At 44.0% G+C, this 21,978-nt stretch overlaps 1 protein-coding gene across 2 annotated transcripts; it reads right to left on the bottom strand.

Annotated features, from left to right (window-relative positions):
* Nucleotides 1-827: 827 nt before the first annotated feature.
* Nucleotides 828-12,870, bottom strand: gprc6a (G protein-coupled receptor, class C, group 6, member A). Of its 2 annotated transcripts, XM_076280178.1 has the most exons (8): nucleotides 12,732-12,870; nucleotides 12,169-12,390; nucleotides 10,938-11,268; nucleotides 9,956-10,711; nucleotides 7,977-8,192; nucleotides 6,625-6,748; nucleotides 5,873-6,177; nucleotides 828-2,801 (listed from the first exon to the last, which is right to left on the bottom strand). In XM_076280178.1, exons 2-8 carry the CDS (start codon nucleotides 12,351-12,353, stop codon nucleotides 2,004-2,006), a joined length of 2,715 nt encoding a protein of 904 aa, XP_076136293.1. In that variant the 5' UTR covers nucleotides 12,354-12,390; nucleotides 12,732-12,870; the 3' UTR covers nucleotides 828-2,003. The 2 variants fall into 2 exon arrangements, with proteins under 2 accessions (XP_076136293.1, XP_076136294.1); XM_076280179.1 differs by lacking the exons at nucleotides 12,169-12,390; nucleotides 12,732-12,870 and having other exon boundaries at nucleotides 10,912-10,992.
* Between the last annotated feature and the right edge of the window lie 9,108 nt (nucleotides 12,871-21,978).

Genomic DNA, 21,978 nt, shown 5'->3' with positions numbered 1-21,978 from the left:
AACTACTACCTTATGTGTATAAGTGTATTTGTCTTACTAGTTGATTCTAATCTGTCACTGCTCTGGATGCAGCAGATTTTTCCATTGAAAAATAAATAAATCATACTGCATGTTGGACACCTTTGGCAAGGCTGGTCCATATCGAAGAGGAATGGATAGGCCTAAGTATTTCTGGGGAGAAAATATCTATATACAGAGAATGCCACTTTACTGTATGTTATTAAACTCATATGTAACTCACCCTTGCGCAACGTTTTGACATAAGTAAGACCTCCAGAGGAAAAAAATATGTGATTTTGTGCGCCATTTCTTTTTAAAACACTCCTCTCTTGCACTTGACTCTGTGACCTTGTCTTTGTTTACACTTGACCCCACTAGTTGACCTGTGTTTTTTTTTTACATTTTCTCACCATTATCTAAAGGTTAAGCAAAACTTAAGTTCTGGCAATATCTACTGACATGTTCATTGTCTTTGGATTAATCCAGACAATCCTGTATTTTTCAAGTCATGCTAACATTTGTTAGTGGGATGTTCTAGTTTAATTATACATGATCTATCTTGTACAGTATGGTGGCAGTAATGATCTTTTATCCTATAAAAAAAACAGGCCATTGTCTTCTGAATTTACAAAGAGGAATTTTAATATTTGTAGTGTTTGTCAGCAGTCAGAACACACGCCAAAACAATGATGCTTCTCAGCAGGCAAAACAAAAAACAAAGCAAAACCAAACAATGCTTTTGCTCTCCCAACCCTCGACATGTCAACAGGTTATTAGCATTCCATGATATGCATGCATTTCTCCTGTCATGCATTTCTCCACATGCCTTCAGGTGCTTAGGTGTCTTTCAGGGTGACATCACAAGGAGACATCGCCCTCCAGACGGTCACACCTGAATGAATGTTTTCATCAGCAGACATCTGAGAAAGAAACCAAAATGTCTGTCTGATATTTTACCCAGAGCCAGGGTCATGACAGCATCTTGTAACACTGCCGCATCTTTCTGGTTGGATGATTATGTGTGTGTGTGTGTGTGTGTGTGTGCGTGTGTGTGTGTGTGTGTGTGTGTGTATGTATGTCTGTGTGTGTATGGAAAGCATAGCATATTAGTCACTGTGTGTTGTATAACTGGCAATGTGAGTCAAAAATAGCTTGAACTTTTTTTTACTGTAATGTCTGGCTGTCTACTCTTGAAGCTTTTAGGAACAGTGGAGTATCAATGTGTGGGAGGGAAAAAGTAGAGTGAGAGACAGGAGAAAAATGTATTTTGGGGCTTTCCCCCAAGAGACACACAGAGACCAGTCATAGTGCCATGACAGACCTCTTATATTTACTGTCAGGAAAGTGACCGGTTCTTCCAGCCAAGGGGAACATTTTGGCAACACAAAAAATGTGCCACGTACAGGTATATTATTCACATCACATGCAGCAGGAGTCATAATGCTGTACACCAGCCAAAAGGGGAAATGTGCTTTCAATATGAAATATGACACTTTCAGATCCAGACCCACATAACTTACAGAAACAATAGCAAACTGTAAGAAATGCTGACCACATAAATAAAAAATTTACAAACCACTGTAGGCTATAAGTATAAGTATAAGTATATATACTCTTTTGATCCCGTGAGAGAAATTTGGTCTCTGCATTTATCCCAATCCGTGAATTAGTGACACACACTCAGCACACAGTGAACACACAGTGAGGTGAAGCACACACTAATCCCGGCGCAGTGAGCTGCCTGCTTGAACCGGCAACCCTCCGGTTACAAGTCCGAAGCGCTAACCAGTAGGCCACGACTGCCCCAAACCTGTAGATAATCCACCATTGGAGAGCAATGACATGACAGTATTAGATCAATGTGTTCATCACTGTACAATCTCCATCCCAAAAATAGTCAAAATCAGAGTAAAAAAGTCTTGATATATATCTCAAAGTGCTTTCTGATATTTGATTAGGAGGTGAGGAAAAGAATAAGGCTTCTAAAAGTTCTAATAATTCCATCATATGCTGAATGTCCTCCTCAGACGTGGCTTCGGCACTTGACCCTGAGTGGACTGTGAGACCGTGGCTTCTGTGCTCACAGTATCTGAAGATGCTGAGGGCAGGTAAATAGACAACCTGCTAATGGTGAAAGGCTGACTGTTTGTTTTCTCCTCCGTGCCCAGGGACGTGGAGTCACCGAGCGAGCCGCTGGACCTCTGGGAGTACTCGTAGACGTTCCGCAGGAAGGCGTCCTTGGTGTTGTGCTCCTTCTTGAAGAGGATGATGTAGCACTTGGGCAGGAAGTGACAACAGAGGATGCCGTAGTTGGAGAGGAGGATGACCACCATCTCCACAGCGGGCAGGTACTTCCCCTGGGTGGTCACGTACACGGGGATGAAGATCACCCAGGAGATGAGGTAGATGAGCATGCCGAAGGTGATGAACTTGGCCTCGTTGTAGCTCTCCGGAAGCTTCCGTCCCTTGAAGGCGAAACCGAAGCACACGAGCGCCAGCACGGCAATATAGGCCAGCATGACGCTAAACGCCACGTACGAGCCCTCGTCACACTCAGCCAGCATCGAGGTGGAGTCAAAGGGCTTGTGCCGGGGGAAAGGGCTGCGGAGCACCAGCCAGACGGTGCAGACCAGCACCTGGACGGCCATGCAGGCCACCACGATGGCGTAAGGCTTGTAGAGGCGCCGCAGCATCTCCTGCAGCGATGGGTTGAAGTTGAAGGCCAGCAGAATCTTCAGGGACTTGACCAGGATGCAGGACACGCACAGGGTGAAGCTCAGACCAAACAGCACCTGACGGATCTGACAGAGACGTGAGGCAACGTTATACTAACGTTTGATATAGCAAACATATTATAACTTGATGACATGATATGATATCTCATTACATAGTGTTCCAAGTTATTATACAAATTGGATTTAAGTGTCATAAACATTTATTTTTTTGTTTTTCAATTAAACTCATGGATGGTATTGTGTCTCAGGGCTCTTTGGATCATTGAAATCAATCTCATACACCTGTGATAATTAGTTTGCCAATCAAAGGAAAACTGCTTAAAAAGGATGTTCCACATTATTAAGCATGCCACAGGTTTCAAGCAATATGGGAAAGAAAAAGGATCTCTCTGCTGCTGAAAAGCATGAAATTGTGCACTACCTTGGACAAGGTATGAAAACATTGGATATTTCCCGAAAACGTATGCGTGATCATCGTACTGTGAAGAAATTTGTCACTGATTCAGAGCACAGGCGGGTTCATGCAGACAAAGGCATAATAAGGAGGTTTTCTGTCAAACAAATTCATAGGATTAAGAGAGCAGCTGCTAAAATGACATTGCAAAGCAGCAAACAGGTATTTGAAGCCGCTGGTGCCTCTGGACTCCCGCAAATTTCAAGGTGGAGGATCCTCAAGAAGTTTGCAAGTGTGCATAAACCTACTATTCGGCCACCCCTAAACAATGCTCACAAGCAGAAACGGTTGCAGTGGGCTCAGGAATACATGAAGACCAATTTTCAAACAGTTTTGTTTTACGGAGTGCCGTGCAACCCTAGATGGTCCAGATGGATGGAGTAATGGATGGTTGGTGAATGGCCACCATGTCCCAACAAGGCTGAGACGTCAGCAAGGAGGTGGCAGAGTCATGTTTTTGGCTGGAATCATGGGGAGAGAGCGGGTAGGCCCCTTTAGGGTCCCTGACGGTGTGAAAATAACCTCGGCGAAGTATGTAGAGTTTTTGACTGACCACTTTCTTCCGTGGTATAAAAAGAAGAACCGTGCCTTCCGTAGCAAAATCATCTTTATGCATGACAATGCACCATCTCATGCTGCAAAGAATACCTCTGGGTCATTGGCTGATATGGGCATAAAAAGAGAGAAACTCATGGTGTGGCCTAGCCTAGAAATCTAGACGCACCCTAGCGGCGGCAAATTAATTTGCTCAGCTTGTACGTCTAGTATCGAACCATAGGAATTTCTATTGGCTTAACACCGTGGATGACGGCCAATCACAGCGCTCTATTTCGTTAGAGAGTCTTAAGGCGGGCTTAACAGGATAACGACATCCTGCGACGGTGAACAACAAGGAAGGTGGCTATGGCAAACGAAGAGCGGTTGTTTGAATCGGCGTTGGCGTCAACTTTGGAGGAGTTGGACTTGTGCTTTTCTTTGAAAGTAGATAAACACAATGCACTTAAGTCATTCCTTTCGAAGAAGGATGTATTTGCCGTTTTGCCGACCGGATACGGATATGGTTGTAGCGCTGGCCTATTGCATGCCTAGGCAGTTTGAAAGACAATTCTCTGCCCGCCCCTTGGATTAAGCGAGGTGAATGATTCGATGCCAGACTATACATGTCAATGATATAGGATGGCCCGCCAGGCTAGGTGTGGCCCCCATCTTCCCCTGACCTCAACCCTATTGAGAACCTTTGGAGCATCATCAACCAAAAGATCTATGAGGGTGGGAGGCAGTTCATATCCAAGCAGCAGCTCTGGGAGGCTATTCTGACATTCTGGCAGCTCTGGGAAGCTATTCTGCAAAGACATTAAAGCAGAAACTCTGCAAGAACTCACAAGTTTAATGGATGCAAGAATTGTGAAGGTGATATCAAATGAAGGGGTCCTATGTGAACATGTAACTTGGCCTGTTAAGATGTTTTTGATTGAAATAACTTTTGATTTTATTTATATCACCTCCTAATGCTGCAAATTCAACAAATTACCAATTTTAGTTCTTTACATATAAAACCTATAAAATGTCTTGAAACTCTGTTGTGCATAATAATTTGGAACAGTGCATTTTTAGTTTTTTATTTTTAAAAACAAAATACTGTTATCATTGGGAGGTTTGTTCAATAAAATTCTAATTATACTCTAACGGTTGATGACTTGAAAATTATACTGTCATTTGCTGACTGCAATTTGCATCGACTGTAATTTACATAATAATTTGGAACGTGTAAACAACATTAGGCTTGGTGAGAGCGAGAGTATGTCTAATTCTACTACATTATGTAAGGTCTTTAACATTTAGGCTGCTTTCAAAGGTTTAAGGCTTCAGAGGCTTTGGGAGTGCTTGCATACCATATGTGAAATACTATCTGTGACCTGAGACAATAATAGCTGGGTAATTTCGTCCTAGCCAAAATCCTCAAAATAAAACAAACAAACCGGTAACTCAGGATGAGGAAATGAGCTCTATGGCAGGGCAGTATCGTTCTCCAAAAGCTCTATGGACTGAAGTAACAGAGGCCAGCTAGTTAGGGCAGTTGCATAGTAAACTCTATCAGGAGCCCAAAACATGGTCACTAGCAATGGTCAACAGCAGTCCTAAAATAAGTATAAGTATATATACTCTTTTGATCCCGTGAGGGAAATTTGGTCTCTGCATTTATCCTAATCCGTGAATTAGTGAAACACACTCAGCACACAGTTAACACACAGTGAGGTGAAGCACACACTAATCCCGACGCAGTGAGCTGCCTGCTACAACAGCGGCGCTCGGGGAGCAGTGAGGGGTTAGGTGCCTTGCTCAAGGGCACTTCAGCCATTCCTACTGGTCGGGGTTCAAACCGGCAACCTTCCGGTTACAAGTCCGAAGCGCTAACCAGTAGGCCACGGCTGCCCATAAGAGTTATTCACTACAGAGGCTGGTTTGTCCTTGGTACAGTACTGCACATTCCCTTACCAGTGCAACATCTCATATACAGCAATGACGAAAGAATGACGCTTTATGGAAGAAAAAAGGACAGCTACTAGACTTAGGCTTACAGGCAGAGGCCAGAGAGCAGTGAGTGAAAACAATTCACGGCCTTTAACAAAAAGTGTACGGGAGTGAAGTTGTGGCCTGTTGTTAGCGTGTGCTGCGAGAGTACCTTGCACTTGATGCTGCTCGGATGTCCCACGAAGAACACCACGCTGACGTAGCTCCCTGTCAAGGACAGGAGGATGATCTGGCACAGCGGACCCCCCGCCGCCCTCACCACAGGCGTGTTCCGTTGCCACAGGAACAGCACGCCTATGACCAGCGCCATGACGACGCCCAGCGCGGCCAAGGTCAGCAGCACGATGGCGAAGCCGTCCTTCCAGTCCAGCAGCTCCAAGGTCTTCAGTGTGCAGGACGTGCTTCTGACTGGGGCCCACTCTATGCTAGCATTACAACTCAGGCACTGGTCCGCATCTGACAATCAGGAGAGCGTAACAAAATATGTGTTTTTATTTATATTTACATACATTTTATGTTTACCATCATGCAATGTTCTCTTGATGATTAGAGTTTGGCATGGTTTCAGAGGCAGATTGTAAAGACATGCTCTTAGAATGTAAAGTGGATGGTCCTTGAGGTCATTTTGTAAAACACCCTCATCAAGTCTCAGTCAAGCTTTTTATGTAAGTGGAAAATCACTGAACTTTTCCTTTCAGTGTTTATGTGTCCATTAAGGGCTGATTTGACCCCTATCTTTCTCTCTCTCACCTTGCTCTGTCTGTGTAAATATTAGCTCTCCTCTGTTTGGAGATATGGAAATTGGACTGACACTGTGGGTGTGTGTGTGTGTGTGTGTGTTTGGGGGCGGGGGGGGGGGGGTGTATGTATGTGTCTGTGTGTGTGTGTGTGAGAGAGACTCACCCGTGTCATTGGAGTAATGGTCTGCAGTGCAGTTGATGCACTCGTAGCAGCAGGTGTGTTGGCCCTCTACACTCTTCTTCATCTCTCCTGGCTCACAGCTGTTGGAGCACTTCGACACCACATCCTGGTGGACACACAGAGGAAGAAGCAGGAGGCGGGAAGTGGGAGGAAATAGGAAGTGGGAGGAAGTGGGAAGTGGAAGGAGAGAAGTGGGAAGTGGAAGGAAGTGGAGATATCATGTCAGTCACAGCACAGTTTCTTATCGCCACTTCAAAACACTTGGTGGATCTGATGCCACTGAGAGATCATGGCTGCTGGCCCTGGTGACCTTGACTGACCTGGCCAGTTCAGTTTAGGGGTCAGCTGCCATTTAGAACTTTCTAGTCATTTTACATGTAGGCTGAGTGTCCATAGAGTCATTTTCTAAACACCCGTCTTTTTTGTTGTTTCCAATGAGGATGTATGGCCACATACAGCTGCCTATAGAGAAAGTGTTGCGCTTTACGCTTATCTGGTTTACTGCACTGTATTGTATTATTCAACAGCACAAAAAAAAAATCAAGTATTGGCCGAGGTAATGCAGGAAAGAATGTTTCAATAATCCAGCAACTGTAATGCACTTACAGAAATTTTAACTACAATGCATTTCTTTACTTTGTTACACAGGCAAGTAATCAGTCACTGCTGTACGCAAATTTGTCCTCTTTCCTTTGATCACATATAAATGACCCGTCAATTCCAATTGAAAGCCTAAGAGTTTTTAACAGTTTTATCTGTTCATTAACCTGACTCTCGCCAGATGAATTTCGTTCCGCTTAGCTCCGCCTAGCTTCACTCACATCCATTTGGGACCTCTTCCGTTGAGAGTGATTTCTGCACCAGATTTTATGGTAGAGCCAATCAGGACGCAGGGCGGGAGTTTCATAGATGTGACGTAGCGTAGAAGCGACTGTGAGACTGTTCTCAGCGTCATGGGTTGGCTTCGATGTGAGTGGTTGAAGTAGCATGTCAATACATGACGGACAAGTGGCTTATCCAATCTTATGCAAGCATTTTTTGATTAGGCCCAGCCTTCTGAAGCAACACTCCAATGGTTTGGTCCCAGATGGATGAGTGGAGCTAGGCGGAACGAAATTCATCTGGTGAGAGTCAGGTTATCTGTTCATGTGTCTGACGTGAAATCACTCTACTGTTGTTGAGCAAACCTTCAGGGCCATTGTGCTGTGTGTGTGTGGGTGTGTGTTTGTCTCTTCACAAGGGTTTTTTAATGACATGCCTGTCATTTTTTCTGAATAAACCTAGCTGACTGCTTTCGCTTACTCTGTCATAAATTTTTTGACTGATTCAATCACCTTGAAGAGGCGGAGCTGGCTTCGCATCTCGCGGCTGGTTGGGGTAATGGAATTGTTGACAGAGTGATACTCGGCTACCACGTCGAAGGTACCTAAGGATCCTCTGCTGGTCCTCCAGATGGTGATGTCATAACCCAGGTTCACATCTCCGTTTTTATCAAAACTGTATTTCTTTCCTTCCATCTCAAACGTTGCTCTTTTTAGGGGACCGAGCAGCTGAAATGGAGAAGACAGTGACAACAAAAAGATTCAAGACGATCAAGAGATCAAGTGGATGTGAAATTAAACCTCTTGTTCTCAGACTCAGATCTTATTTGAACCTTTCTAACCCTTTGTTTGTCAGTAACCTTGATCAACTGTGGTAGGCCTACTGAAGAAAAGTCAATAAATCTACTGTTCTATTTAAGCAGTAATTGTAGGCCTACCTGTCTGTGTGTGATCACAGCAAGGCAAGGCTTTGAACCGGTTCACCGAACGAAAATGAAAACCAGAAACTTTTGATGTTTTGCTAGTAACAGAAACATAACCAGAAACTACTGTGCAATATGACGTGGTGAGGTTCACTTCCTGTCGTTTACTCATCGGGATAAATGTCGGAACTCCCCCTATTACCGTCGGTCCTGTATTTCCGCCGTCTTGCTGTATGTGTCACTTAATATCCATTTCTATACAAACCAAGGCGGCAGACTCCTAAAGAAACGCAACCACCCACACCATAGGTGTATCTAAATTAGCTATGTACCAAAAATGACATTTTACCGTGACTCGAAGAGCTGTAAACAGTGTTGTAAGGCTGTGTGTACACAACCACTTGGAGTTCCAGTGGAATTTTAATTTCATGACGAGAATTCTCGGTCTAACCGTCCATATGCTGTTGAAAAGGCGTAAATAGGCGACCCATCAGGCCAGCACTATAACTCCGAGCGTTGTAAACAAAATCGGATATTTCAGGCAGTAAATGCTACCGTTAAGAACCAAACCAGATTTTGTTCAAATCTACACACTTATGGCTACTGAAAAATGTAAGGTTTATTTAGCAAATGTTATTTTGAAGTATTAAAAAACTTCGTTGTTTTAGAATTTCTGAACAAAAGTGGTGATAATTGGGGGTGTTACGATAATAGAGAAGCTTGCTGCCAACAAGTAGCCTAATCAAGATCGTATCCCAAGCTGTAGCCTGTCATAAGAGGTAAATATTGTACCAAGTATTTCACAAATGTTTAGTTTTAAATATGAATTCTATCTATTTAGATAGGCTACGAATTTCCCATGCATTGTTGTAAAAATCTGCTTGGTCAAGCTAACAAAAATATAGCTAAATAATGTTGGACAGCTAGCATTGACAGTACCTAGCCAATAAACGACATGGCAGAAATTTTCCTTGTCTTAATTCATGTATAATACTGAAAAAAAAATGTAGGCATGACAGAATTACAGTTATGCCGCATAATGTAGCCTATAGTGCTTTTTTAATGTTTGATGATAAGATAGAGAGTTAAGGAAAATGATGTAGATTAACAATATAGTCAAGTCAAGTCACTTTATTTATATAGCACATCTGAAACAACGTTGACCCAAAGTGCTTTACAGGTAAGGCTATCTTACAAAAAAGCAAAGGAGGGAGATTGACAAATAAAATGAAATGAAATATAATTTTAAAGTCCTAATGTTCAGCCTACTTATTCGTGTGTCCCGCAGCTGACATGGGAACGTTATTAACCGGTTCGGGAACTTTATTTTTTTGTTCTAACCATTTCAGGAACGTCAACCGAAAACCGGAAACATTAAAATGCTGTTTCTGTTCGGAACGAATCAATTGGAAAAAAATTCTGGTTCAAAGCCCTGGTTGCGTGTTATGCAGTGAGTGCTGTCTGTGTGTTGTGTGTTATGCAGTGAGTGCTGTCTGTGTGTTGTGTGTTATGCAGTGAGTGTTGTCTGTATGGTGTATATGTCTATGCTGTGTGTTTCATGTGTCATACCTGCCATGGCTTGACTGCTCCAGGAGTCTTGCAGTCGTTTCTTTTAGCACACCGGTCCACTATGGCCTGGGTTATTGCGCTGATGGCCATCTGGATGCTGAAGACTGAATCTGGGGCTGTGTTGTTCAACAGGATGGCTGTCGCCTTGTCTGGATCCACGGTGTGGTAGAACTCCCTCATAAATGGCATGTTTGTGTCCTCGCTCATATACACATCTCTCTTCAGCTCCCTGAGGTACTGCTGGAAGGGTGCAAGGTTGCCGCTCTTGAAGGTGAACCCCACGACCTTCCCAATGGAGCTGAAATCAATGTGCGCCAGCTCCATGCCGTTGGTGGACCAACTGTCACTGGCGATCCACACTCTGTCCTCGGCGGGACCACCCTGCAGCTCCTCAAACACCTGCCGCATGTATTCCGCTTTGGCAAAGGACACAATCACCTTCGCCTTCCAGTTGCTGCGGATGCTTTTGACTGCCTGGCGGATAGAGCTGTTCACATTGGGGTCGTTCACTGATTCGGGCAGAATCTCCTTAAAGGCCAGGCAGATGCCCTTTTGTGCCGCCTCTGAGGCGAAACTATCTAGTGCTGAGCTTCCGTAGTCGCCGTCCATCGTGATCACGCCCACCCAGTTCCAGAGGTTGTCGCTTAGCAACTTTGCCATGGCGCGGGTCTGGTACATGTCATTGGGCACGGTCCTCAAGAAGGCAGGAAAACGAAGCTTGTCACTCAGGATGGTGGCTGTGGATGAGTAACTGATCTGTGATACAAGTGAGGCAGGAAATAAAGATGAGTTTACCTCTACAGCACAGTTCTTTTCACACAGATGAGAAAAGAGAGCAAAATAAAAGTGTAGAGTGCAAACAGCACATCTATCTATCTATCTATCTATCTATCTATCTACCTAACATCTAAACTGCATGAAGGGGAAAGGGATATGAGAGATAACCCTTGTCCCACCTGCATCCCTTCCACCCCAGCTCTACCTGTGGGATGAGCTCCAGGGTGAGCACCCGTGCCAGAGCAATGGAAAGTTCCGAGAAGGACGCTCCCACCACGGCCACCACTGACTGGGTGCACACAGAGCCATTGCCACTGGCCTGGCAGCCACCAGTGCTGTTGCTTGCGCCACTTTCTGTCCAGCTGATGCCTTCCGTGAAGTCCTTGGACGCCCGCAGGGCCGTGGTGACGTCGGAGCAGGAGTCGTGGATGTGGTAGCCCAGCGTGATGCCCAGCTTTGTGAGTGCCTCGGAGCGATTGGCCTCCTCCACCGCCTGGATCATGACCAAGGCTTCAGAGACACGAGCCGTATTCAAGCTGTTAGAGAAACAACACCCATGGAGGAAGGGAAAATAAGGAACCCGTCCAATAGACCTTCGCGTGTTTGACTATTGACATATAACTGAGAAAGCAAACACTCATTCATATGTAATAAAGCTGTAATGATAGTGTATTATAGTATCATTATATACCATCATTATATACCAACTGATTCACAGGGACATATCATAATATTATATCATAAAATTATTTTATCATAATAATTTTATTGCATTTAATAAGGGCCCAATTAACCAGAATGCATTTTGCTAGTAGTAAAATGCAAGTCACACCACACTGGCTTTTATTTTATTGAAGCCTACTATTTTAAACAGAGCAGTTCGCAACATTTTTTTTTGTTGTGGTTGCTTGGCAACACCACCAAATCAATTAATTTTCTCGTTACACTCTTAGCATGAAACACACGGTAATACAATGGGCGTCCAAACACCTACGTCATCAGATTATAAACCATTAACACCTGTCTTTTCTGCTCAGTAGTTTATTTAAACTGTGGTACTTTCCTCTCATTAATGATAAATGCATGCACACAAACAAGTAATAAATAACAGTCTTATCCAGTTGTAAGTTACACAATTATTTTTAAATGAAATAATAATTGTGTGCTTTCTTAAAATAATCCTCCATCTGTTTTACAAAACAAGGACATGTCAACATTTGACATTTGCATTTATTAATTTAGCTTTAGTCTAAAGTCTAATAAATCTATTGATAGGAGTATAACTGAGTCAACGGATGAAAACTAGCACTCACAGCTACTGTAACTCCGGCTTATTTACAACTTTGTGTCTGTCAATTAATGAGTATTGTCCCTATCAAATAAACAAATGAATACATAATATAAGCCCTGGTCGGTGGCAGTGTCCAGGTACTCACTCTACGCAGACCGCAGGTTGGGGCTGGCTCAAGTCTGGCTGATACGTGATTGGAACTTTGGCCCCGGCGTGGATGGGGAAGAACGCGCCGAGGAGGATGTCTCCAGGGGCGCTGGCTGCTGGAGGGGTTGCCATGGTGTGTGTCATCCAACTCAGGAGCAGCATCAGAGTCAGGAGCATCTGCATGGCTGGGCTCCAAGGGTCTGTAGTACTCCTCCTCCTCCTATATATATAGGATATCTATATGATATGTACAGTATAGCCCTTTCTCACTCTTCAGTATCACTCTGCCTTCCCTCCTTTAGCATTAGCATTATCTCTCTGTCCCCTTCTCTCTCTCCCTCTCTCTCTGTCTCCTCCTCTACCTGTCTCTTTTGCCTGATGCACTGGCTGTTTCTCTTCTTTTTTCTTGCTGTCTCTATCATCAAGTTGAAAAGCCACCTTTTCTCTCTACCACAATCTTTCACTTCATCTGTTCAGGTAGACATGCCCTCTTTTTTCCTGTCTGTCTCTCTGTGTTTCCTGGTGGACTGGTTTACTTCTCTCTCTTTCACACTGACTTACCTGGTGGACTTCTCTCTAGCTATCTCTGTCCGTCTCTGCCTGATGTCTTAGCTGACTGACTATTTTGTCACCTGCATGTTAGATTGAAATCCCACATGTCACTGGAACTGGCCCCTCCCCTTTGTCCTTCCTGCACCTTCTCTGTGATTGGGCAATGCTTCGGTCCATCCAGTTCACCTGCAGGCAGTAAAATGATGACGGTTAAGACATCACATTCGTGACAGTCACTCCAAGTTGACACCTCCAGGTACTTCCTTTCAAGAAATCCACCTCACAGGGAGTGGTTCACCTGACATTTATGAAAGAAGGACATTTGCTTCTGGTGTTGACTTTTTGTATTTACACTGTGTATCTGTTGACCGTTAAAAGTAAAGGATCAATTCTGTGGAAAAGACATATCATGATGTTAGTTTAGGATTACTTCTGAAGTACTGATATAGCAGAAATGACAAATAGATTGCTAATTTCCCCTGGGGATCAATAAAGTATCTATCTATCTATCTATCTAATCAGCACAAATGTGCTCATCTTAGTTATGACATTTATTTGAATAGTTTTTTTTCTGATCATGTGTGATCTCTGTAATGTATATTGTCAGCCAACAGATTTACCTTTGGAAACTGCATTGCTAACTCAAACTAATACAACTTTTTTTTTTTTTTTAAAACCTCCCTCCATAGTGCCTGACTCCTTAGCTCCATAGGGGGGCGGTGTTGTTCAGTGTAAATATTTGTGATCTAGTGTCCTGACTGCTCCTGCATTCCGGGCCACTTCTCTGAGTCCCTCCTGTGCATAACCCAAATTCCTGGTACAGCCTCAGAATCATCTCACAACTGGAATAATCCGATTACCGCTCCAACATTGTTGGGCTTCCTGGAAAGAAAGTCAGTTGGAGATGAAATCAACCCAATGTCAACCCAAAACAGAGAAGTCAGCCAAGTTCCCCCGATTCCATCTTGGTGTCTGGGAAACGTGTGAAATCTGAGAGAGAGAGAGAGAGAGAGAGAGAGAGAGAGAGAGAGAGAGAGAGAGCAGTAATACCAATGCCAACACTCCGACAACCTCACAGACCGGTTTGTGAGTCAGGGCATAGATAAGGGTGCAATCGATTGCTCTACTTGTGGGAAACACTTGGGTTCCTTGCCAGAGATATGGAGAGATTGTTCACCGACTACAGATTACTTTCTGCAATTGCTTGCTGCTGGCTCTTGTGTGTATACTGGTGTGTGTGTGTGTGTGTGTTTGTGTGTGAAATAGAAGTGGTGAGATATGTGTGTGCATGATTTGCCACACACTTTAAATGCCATGTCATGTCATGCCATGACCTCCTCAGTTGACCTGTACCAACCGGTGGCCTAACACTCATAGAACTCGACTTCCCCATCCTCCTTAGTGTAAGGCTCATACTTGTCTCAGGTGTGCTGTATTTCTTTCTTTGTTCCAGGTGTCTAGGTCAGGACATAGAAACATTGGAATTATGCCTTGTCATCATACCTTCGAAACTAAACCTACTACTGATACTTATTCCTTACTTACAGTCTTTAGATAGATTACAGTTATGCTTCAGTAGTAATCATTATATAGAGAATGAATGTAGGTGATTGAGGAACAGCGCCATAGTCTCTGGTGTTTATGTGTGTAGGTAATTATGGTGAGTAACAGCACCAGAGTCTCTGGTGTTTATGTGTGTAGGTAATTATGGTGAGTAACAGCACCATAGTCTCTGGTGTTTATGTGTGTAGGTAATTATGGTGAGGAACAGCACCAGAATCTCTGGTGTTTATGTGTGTAGGTAATTATGGTGAGGAACAGCACCATAGTCTCTGGTGTTTATGTGTGTAGGTAATTATGGTGAGGAACAGCACCATAGTCTCTGGTGTTTATGTGTGTAGGTAATTATGGTGAGGAACAGCACCATAGTCTCTGGTGTTTATGTGTGTAGGTAATTATGGTGAGGAACAGCACCATAGTCTCTGGTGTTTATGTGTGTAGGTAATTATGGTGAGGAACAGCACCAGAATCTCTGATGTTTATGTGTGTAGGTAATTATGGTGAGGAACAGCACCAGAGTCTCTGGTGTTTATGTGTGGAATCTCTGGTGTTTATGTGTGTAGGTAATTATGGTGAGGAACAGCACCATAGTCTCTGGTGTTTATGTGTGTAGGTAATTATGGTGAGGAACAGCACCAGAGTGGCACCTGGTGTTTTGTTTCATGGGGTCTTCGTGTTCCCGGTATTGGTGGACACTGTACCTCCTCAAGCCCAGGTTAGTTCTGGTGCCCAGCAGTGATTGATGACCGTGAGTCGGTGCCCCTGGGAACCCGTCTCCGTCCAATGGGAGGGCTGCGTGTGGTCACACCCCTTGATTGACCCCTGTCCCCTGGTCTTTGTCCATCAGGTTTAATGCCATTGTCTGGCCCTGGCAACTGACTTAGTAGTGACTCGGGCCCAGACGCACTGCTCTACTACCCAGTGCCTCACCGTGACGGAGCAAGAAGAATAGAGCTCTCGCAGTGTGTGTGTGTGTGTATGTGTCCATGTGTGTGTGTGTCGTGTGTGTGTGTGTGTGTCCGTGTGTGTGCGTATGGTGTGTGGTGGGGGGAATGTTTGGGTGTGATTGCTAGGTGAATGTGTGTGTGTGTGAGTGTGAGAAGAAGACCACCTGTGTATTCAGTAAAAATGTGTGTGTTTGTGTATACATAGGCAGTGTTAATGAGAGCGAAATCAGAAGCAGTGGGTGCAAGCGAGTGAGAGTGTGTGTGTGTGTGTGTGTGTGTGTGTGTGTGTGTTTGGGGGAGTGGGGGTCTGGCTGGCGTTTCACCCCTGAAGTCACCTGTGGAGAGTGACCTCCAGTCAGAGCAGTCAAAGCTCTAAATCAGTGTGAACGAGAGAGAGAGAGAGAGAGATGGAGATGGAGGGAGAGAGAGAGAGGGAAAAGAGGAAAAGGAAAGACAGGGAAGAAGAGAGAAGTAGAGAGAGCAAGAGAGAAAGAAGGGGGTGTGTATGTGTGTGTGTGTGTGAAAGTTTGTGTGAGTGAGAGAAAGAGTGTGTGTATGTGTGTGTGTGTGTGTGAGAGAGAGAGAGAGAGAGAGAGAGAGAGAGAGCATAAAAAGAGCGAGTGAATGACAGAGAGGGCTGGATGGTGGTTGGCTGGGACTCAGTGGAGCCACCAGCACCAAATCCAATAGCCTCGTCTCTCCCCAAGCTCCGGCCCCGGCCACTCCACTGCTGCCTCCTCTCTCCATCCTGGGTCTCTGGGTGCAGCACCCCCCCCCCCCCCCACACACCCCCACCATCAGCCCCCCTGCCATCACACACACACACACACACACACACCTTTAGTCAACACACACCAGGCACATCACTCACACAAGCCACTCACAATGGGCTTTAGCTGTGAAAGAAAGTGTATTTATTATTGCTCTCTCTCTCTCTCTCTCTGTATGTGTGTATGTGTGTGTGTGTGTGTGTGCGTGTGTGTGTGTGTGTGCGCACGCTCATTTTTCACTGATTGGGTCTTTTATGAGTTATTATGGCCACCTTTTTTTTTTAAGAGCTGACCAAAACCAATTAAAGAAACTATTTGTCAACAACAGGTTGTTTACTTTCCAAAGAACATTTGTGAACACTCTGACTGGTGTCTTGTGCTTGGATTAAAAAGATGTTATATTATCCCAAGGTGACCAAGCCTGTTTCCCAGCACTCCCTGCGGGCAACCGCGAAGATAAAGGAGCGCGGTGGTGTTCCTGACCGGTGCTCTGCCCCTCCCTGTCTGTTTGTCTCGGAGCATGTCTGAGTTTTCCCTGGCTGGAGGCAGGTGGTCAGAGAAAAGACAGAGAGAGAGAGAGAGAGAGAGAGAGAGAGAGAGAGAGAGAGAGAGAGAGAGAGAGAGAGAGTTTATGAGGGCAGGAAGAGAGGCAGCAGAGGAGAAAGGAGGAGGACCACTCCGTATACGTCAGCAGTCATACCACTGATGCTCGGATACGGCAGAAATCTAGGGTCCAGAAGAGAAAAGTGGATGACCCGTCTGTATGGATCAGCAGCACTAAATCATTCCACTGATTATTGGATATTATTTTAGACCTGCAGACGACGCTGAGTTGCATCAGCACCTGATTCTATCCAAGTCCATACTCTGACCCCATTCGTGATCTTCCGCACTTCCGCATGTTCTATATACAGTATGTGCTCACACTGGCCATTACAGTGACATGCAATGCATTATGGGTACCCGGATGGAGCCCTCATGACAGTCACAAAGCTGAGTGTTGATAGAAAGACAGGGAGAGATTACACATGACACTCATGGCTGTGTAGCGGAGAGGGTCCACTAATGTCTTTTTTAAATGCCAGTCAAATATTGTTGCATTGATGGTGCAGTCTTCATTTTCTGTCAGTGCACAGTATTTGTGTTTGGTCTGAAACCACACCACACGAGTAAACACAAACGGTGTACCTCTCAGTATACTGCATTAAAGTTCACTGGAAAGATGACATTGCCGGTAATGAGACACAGTATCAATTTGCTTTTATGGTGCAGAGTGATAAGCACAGGGAAGTCCTTGGCACCAGCACACTGACCTCCAAACTGTTGCCGTTTGTTTTCACTGAACTGAAGTGAACCATGCGATTGGGAGTGTGTGTGTATGTGTGTGTGGAAATGTATCTCTATGAGTTTGTGTGTGTGTGTGTGTTTGGGTTTAGAGACAAAAAAGTAAGAACGTTCGCAGTGGGGCAGCAAATACCAGTCACCAGCCAAATGCTGGCAAAATATGAAAGTGGCTAGCAGATTTGATTTCCTATTGAGTGGCTGGTGACTTCTGGCTTTCAGGTGTGGGGTTTACAACACCTGGCTTTCACCTGTGGGGTCCATGCCTACAGGCAGTGACTTAGATAGATAGATAGATATACTTTAATTATCCCACAGGGAAATTCAGTTGTTTCAGCAGGCTTAAGAACATACAGCAAGCACACATTTAGTCCACATACATAAACAAAAAATTACTTTCACCCACAAGACATAGCATGCGGTAGCTGTCAAAGTACCATACTATACACATCCAAGTACCAAAGTGTAACTGCCTAATAAGACATAAATCAAGACAATTGCCTCCATATTAGATATAAAAGATTAAAAGATAAGTCATACTCAAAGGAGAGTCATTGTACAGTGCTATTGCTGTGGGTAAGAAAGTTTTCTTATATCTGTCCTTACTGCAACTGAGTTGGTGAAACCGCCAACTAAAAACACTTTGTTGTTTTACCAGTGTACTGTGTAGGGGATGTGATGCATTGTCCATAATGTGTAACAATTTCTGCAACATCCTCCTTTCCACCACCAACTCTAGAGGCTCTAGAGTAGTCCCCAGCACAGAGCCTGCTTTCCTAATCAGCTTGTTCAGACTGTTAGAGTCTGATACTGCTACCCCAGCAGATGACAGCAAAGAAAATTGCACTTGCTACCACAGACTGATAAAACATTTGTAACATCTTAGTACACACATTAAAAGATTTAAGCTTCCTCAAGAAATAGAGCCTGCTTTGACCCTTCTTGTAGACAGCCTCAGTGTTTTGCTTCCAGTCCAGTTTATTGTCTATGTGAACCCCCAGATATTTATAGTTCTCCACCACCTCCACCACTTCATCTTTTCTCTTTTCCATTCTAAGTGGATGGCACCTGCCTAAGTGTCCATTACATATGGAAGTGTGGCAACAACATATACCTACAGGGGGCGCTGTTGGCCTGTGACTGTGTCTACTGACACATCAAGGACGCATCTTCATCCGCAGAAGAGCAGTGCTCTAGAATCTTTGGGTGCAACCGTGTCATCACAGTCAGCTGTTACCGAGGCAACGCTGGTGCGATATACGACAGCAGTTTGCCAGCACACACCTGAACAGGAGACTCTCTCTTCCTTCATGCCGTTCTATTTGTAAGCTGCCATCTATTTCTCGCTATACTTACTAGTATTTTATAGGCTTGTTAAGCTTGCATAGTTTAATAGCAGTGCATCACACAATGTACGGTATTATTTCTTGTAATAATTGCCACTGGTTGGTTGAGGTGTTGATCTGCGGTCAATTAAAAGGCCACCCTGCTTGGCCTCAGTGAGAATTCATATTTGATTTGCTTTCCCTTTTTCAACTGCACTTTATCTCCACATTTAAATTTAAATTGATTTTACTCATTGATCTAGTGCCTAATTGTTCTTATCATTTCTAGTAAAACATGAAACTGTGTTTGATGGGTAATGGGATGAACATCTGTAAGATTATACAACAATTTCCCATCAAAGAATTCTCATTGGGCAATGTTGCATGCTCTTCAAAGCCATTGCATGCGCACACACACACACACACACACACACACACACACACACACAAACAGTGCGGGAAAGAAAAGACAGAGGTAGACGGTCTGCTGGACTGGGCGCTTTCTGGGAAGTGGAGAGGGGCCTGGCCAGGAACGGACCTCATTTCTGTGGAGTTACATCGTGACAAGGCTGGTAAGATACAGTTTACAAAACAATACAACCCATGTGTGTGTGTGTGTGTGTGTGTGTGTGTGTGTGTGTATCTGGAAATGTGTGTGTGTGTGTGTGTGTATGCATCTGGCAATGTGTGTGTGTGTGCATCTGGCAATGTGTGTGTGTGCATGTGTGCGTGTGTGTGTGTGTGTGTGTGCCCGTGTATGTGCCCGTGTATGTATATGTAAGTGTGTGTGTGTGTGTGTAAATGTTTATTGGTGGTGGGTGCTCTCTGTGTGTGTGTATGTGTGTGCGTGTGTATGTGTGTGTGTGTGTGTGTGCGTGTGTGTGTGTGTGTGTGTGTGTGTGTGCCATGTAAGTGAGTTTGTTTATGTGAGTGTTTTGTGGATCAAATGATTTTAGTAAGATTTATCAGTGTCAAATGCATGTGTGTATTGCTTTCTGTGGGCCAACTTTGCTGCATCTGTTTATGTATAAATGTTTGTGTGTGTATGAGTAAGTGTGAGTGTGTGTGTGTGTGTGTGTGTGTGTGTGTGTGTAAATGTTTATTGGGGGTGGGTGCTCTCTGTACCTCCCGATTGGCCTGCTGATATTTGATTGACAGCTCCCCTGTGTTAGTGTTTGGGGGGTAAGTACTGCCGCTTGCACAATGGGATCTTGGCTACGCTCTGAAACAATAAACATGGAGAAATCATGTAAAACACCAAGGGATTGTGCAACTCAACAGCAGGAGTCTGAACCAACAAGAGCCTCCATCCATCAGAATGACAGCACTGTCCATCACTGAACTCTCTCTCTCTCTCTCTCCAGTGACTTTTGGGACCTAAGAGAGTACATCTTCCATCAACACTATGGCAAGCCATCTGTCACCTTATAAACTCCTTCATAGACAACAGTAACCACTGCAGGGCTGTATGTGAAGGGTTTGCCATAATAACACCAAGAAATAAGAGTGCCATTACGTAAGACCTGGGGCAAACAAAGCACAGTGCTGTTATTAATGGTGGGCACGGCTAAATGAACTGCTAAATGAACGGCACAAAGCTGAGGACACTTCACAAACATAAGACATTTATCAGTAGGTGTGACTTTACGTACAATATTAATAACAATGGAATACACAACCCACAAACCTGAGGACACTTCACAAACATAAGACATTTATCAGTAGGTGTGACTTTACGTACAATATTAATAACAATGGAATACACAACCCACAAACCTGAGGACACTTCACAAACATAAGACATTACATTTATCAGTAGGTGTGACTTTACGTACAATATTAATAACAATGGAATACACAACCCACAAACCTGAGGACACTTCACAAACATAAGACATTACATTTATCAGTAGGTGTGACTTTACGTACAATATTAATAACAATGGAATACACAACCCACAAACCTGAGGACACTTCACAAACATAAGACATTTATCAGTAGGTGTGACTTTACGTACAATATTAATAACAATGGAATACACAACCCACAAACCTGAGGACACTTCACAAACATAAGACATTACATTTATCAGTAGGTGTGACTTTACGTACAATATTAATAACAATAGAATACACAACCCGAGAGAGAGATACTCATTGCAGTTATCAGTGAGTAGTTAACTAAGAGCAATATAATAGCACTTTGGCTCAAGAGTACAATCCAACAACACAATCCAAAGATAGAAACCAGGTCAGAAGCAGGTCACGCTGGCTAGCTCTATTACTGTAATACAAGCTAAGCCAAAGATCACATCCAAAAGGCCTGAAAGACAACCAACATTTTTAACAATGCACTTATAACAACGAAGTTTGCACCAGTGACTATATGCAACAGAATGAATTAATGGCACCAAAAACAAAGAATATGTTGTGTGATGAATCCCACACATACTTTATTCTCTGGACACTTACACAGGAAACAATTACAGCACCATGACTGAAAACAGACAGCACTATGTTGAGCATGAGAACTACACACAGCCATCCGCAAATCACCTCACAACAATAACAACACACTAACATTAACACAGTGATGAATATGCAGGGTAAACTATAAACAGCCGTCTCCATGATGTTAGATTGAGAGCCAGGATAGCCAGACCCCAATCGGCCATTACTTATAGCACAGGAAACAGGCTATTATAGTACTTCCTGCTTCGTGTTGAAGTCTGCCCCAAACCCCTCACTCCTGCACTGCCGTCTTGTCCTCCCCTTAGTGTAAAATATGTCCACTCATGTTTTTCTGTGCCGTTGCCAAGCCTATAGATCTCCACAAAGGTCTGGCACCAAAGAAGTTTCTCGAGGCAATGGAACATTATGCATTGAAGCGTGTGTAGAGTGTTTCTAAACCATGACTAGCCTGTGGCTGCATCAAACATGCTTTGGCCTAGCCTGAGAGGTTTTTGTGTGTGTGTCTACATCGGTGTCTCTGTGTAATTTTTTTGAATTGTGTATTCTCACATTTTTGATGTGTAAAATGTTTAGGTCGACCATGGGTTGTGACTTGACCTTGATGAAGTGCAGCACAAATGATAAGACACGAGTCCACCACTCAAGCGATATGCTCTTGTTTTAGACCTCTGTATTCAAAACGGCTGAGATGACTTAGGGGTCTAAATTGCCTCCATGTTGTGCATGGGACTCTACTGTAGATTTATATAAAACATGTGTCAAGGGATCCCCAGCGGTGTCCCCCACTAAGGCAGGCTTGTGTTGACTCATGTTTGGCACCATCATGCAGATTAAGGGGTGG

Source organism: Alosa pseudoharengus, unplaced genomic scaffold (assembly GCF_046254945.1).
Source record: "Alosa pseudoharengus isolate Yale_2024_CS ecotype anadromous, Long Island Sound unplaced genomic scaffold, YU_APseudo_1.1 YU_APseudo_1.1_scf_12, whole genome shotgun sequence".
NCBI lineage: Eukaryota > Metazoa > Chordata > Actinopteri > Clupeiformes > Clupeidae > Alosa > Alosa pseudoharengus.
This window is presented reverse-complemented; position numbering and strand designations above follow the sequence as displayed.

Bases quoted from the DNA above. Each gene is read 5' to 3' on its own strand.
- gprc6a (XM_076280178.1), bottom strand. From the start codon at position 12,353: ATGCAGATGCTCCTGACTCTGATGCTGCTCCTGAGTTGGATGACACAC. The intron at 8,193-9,955 runs GTATGACACATG...TCTCCATTTCAG, and splicing joins GAGCAGTCAAGCCATGGCAG to CTGCTCGGTCCCCTAAAAAG. The intron at 2,802-5,872 runs GTACTCTCGCAG...CGTCTCTGTCAG, and splicing joins CGAGCAGCATCAAGTGCAAG to ATCCGTCAGGTGCTGTTTGG.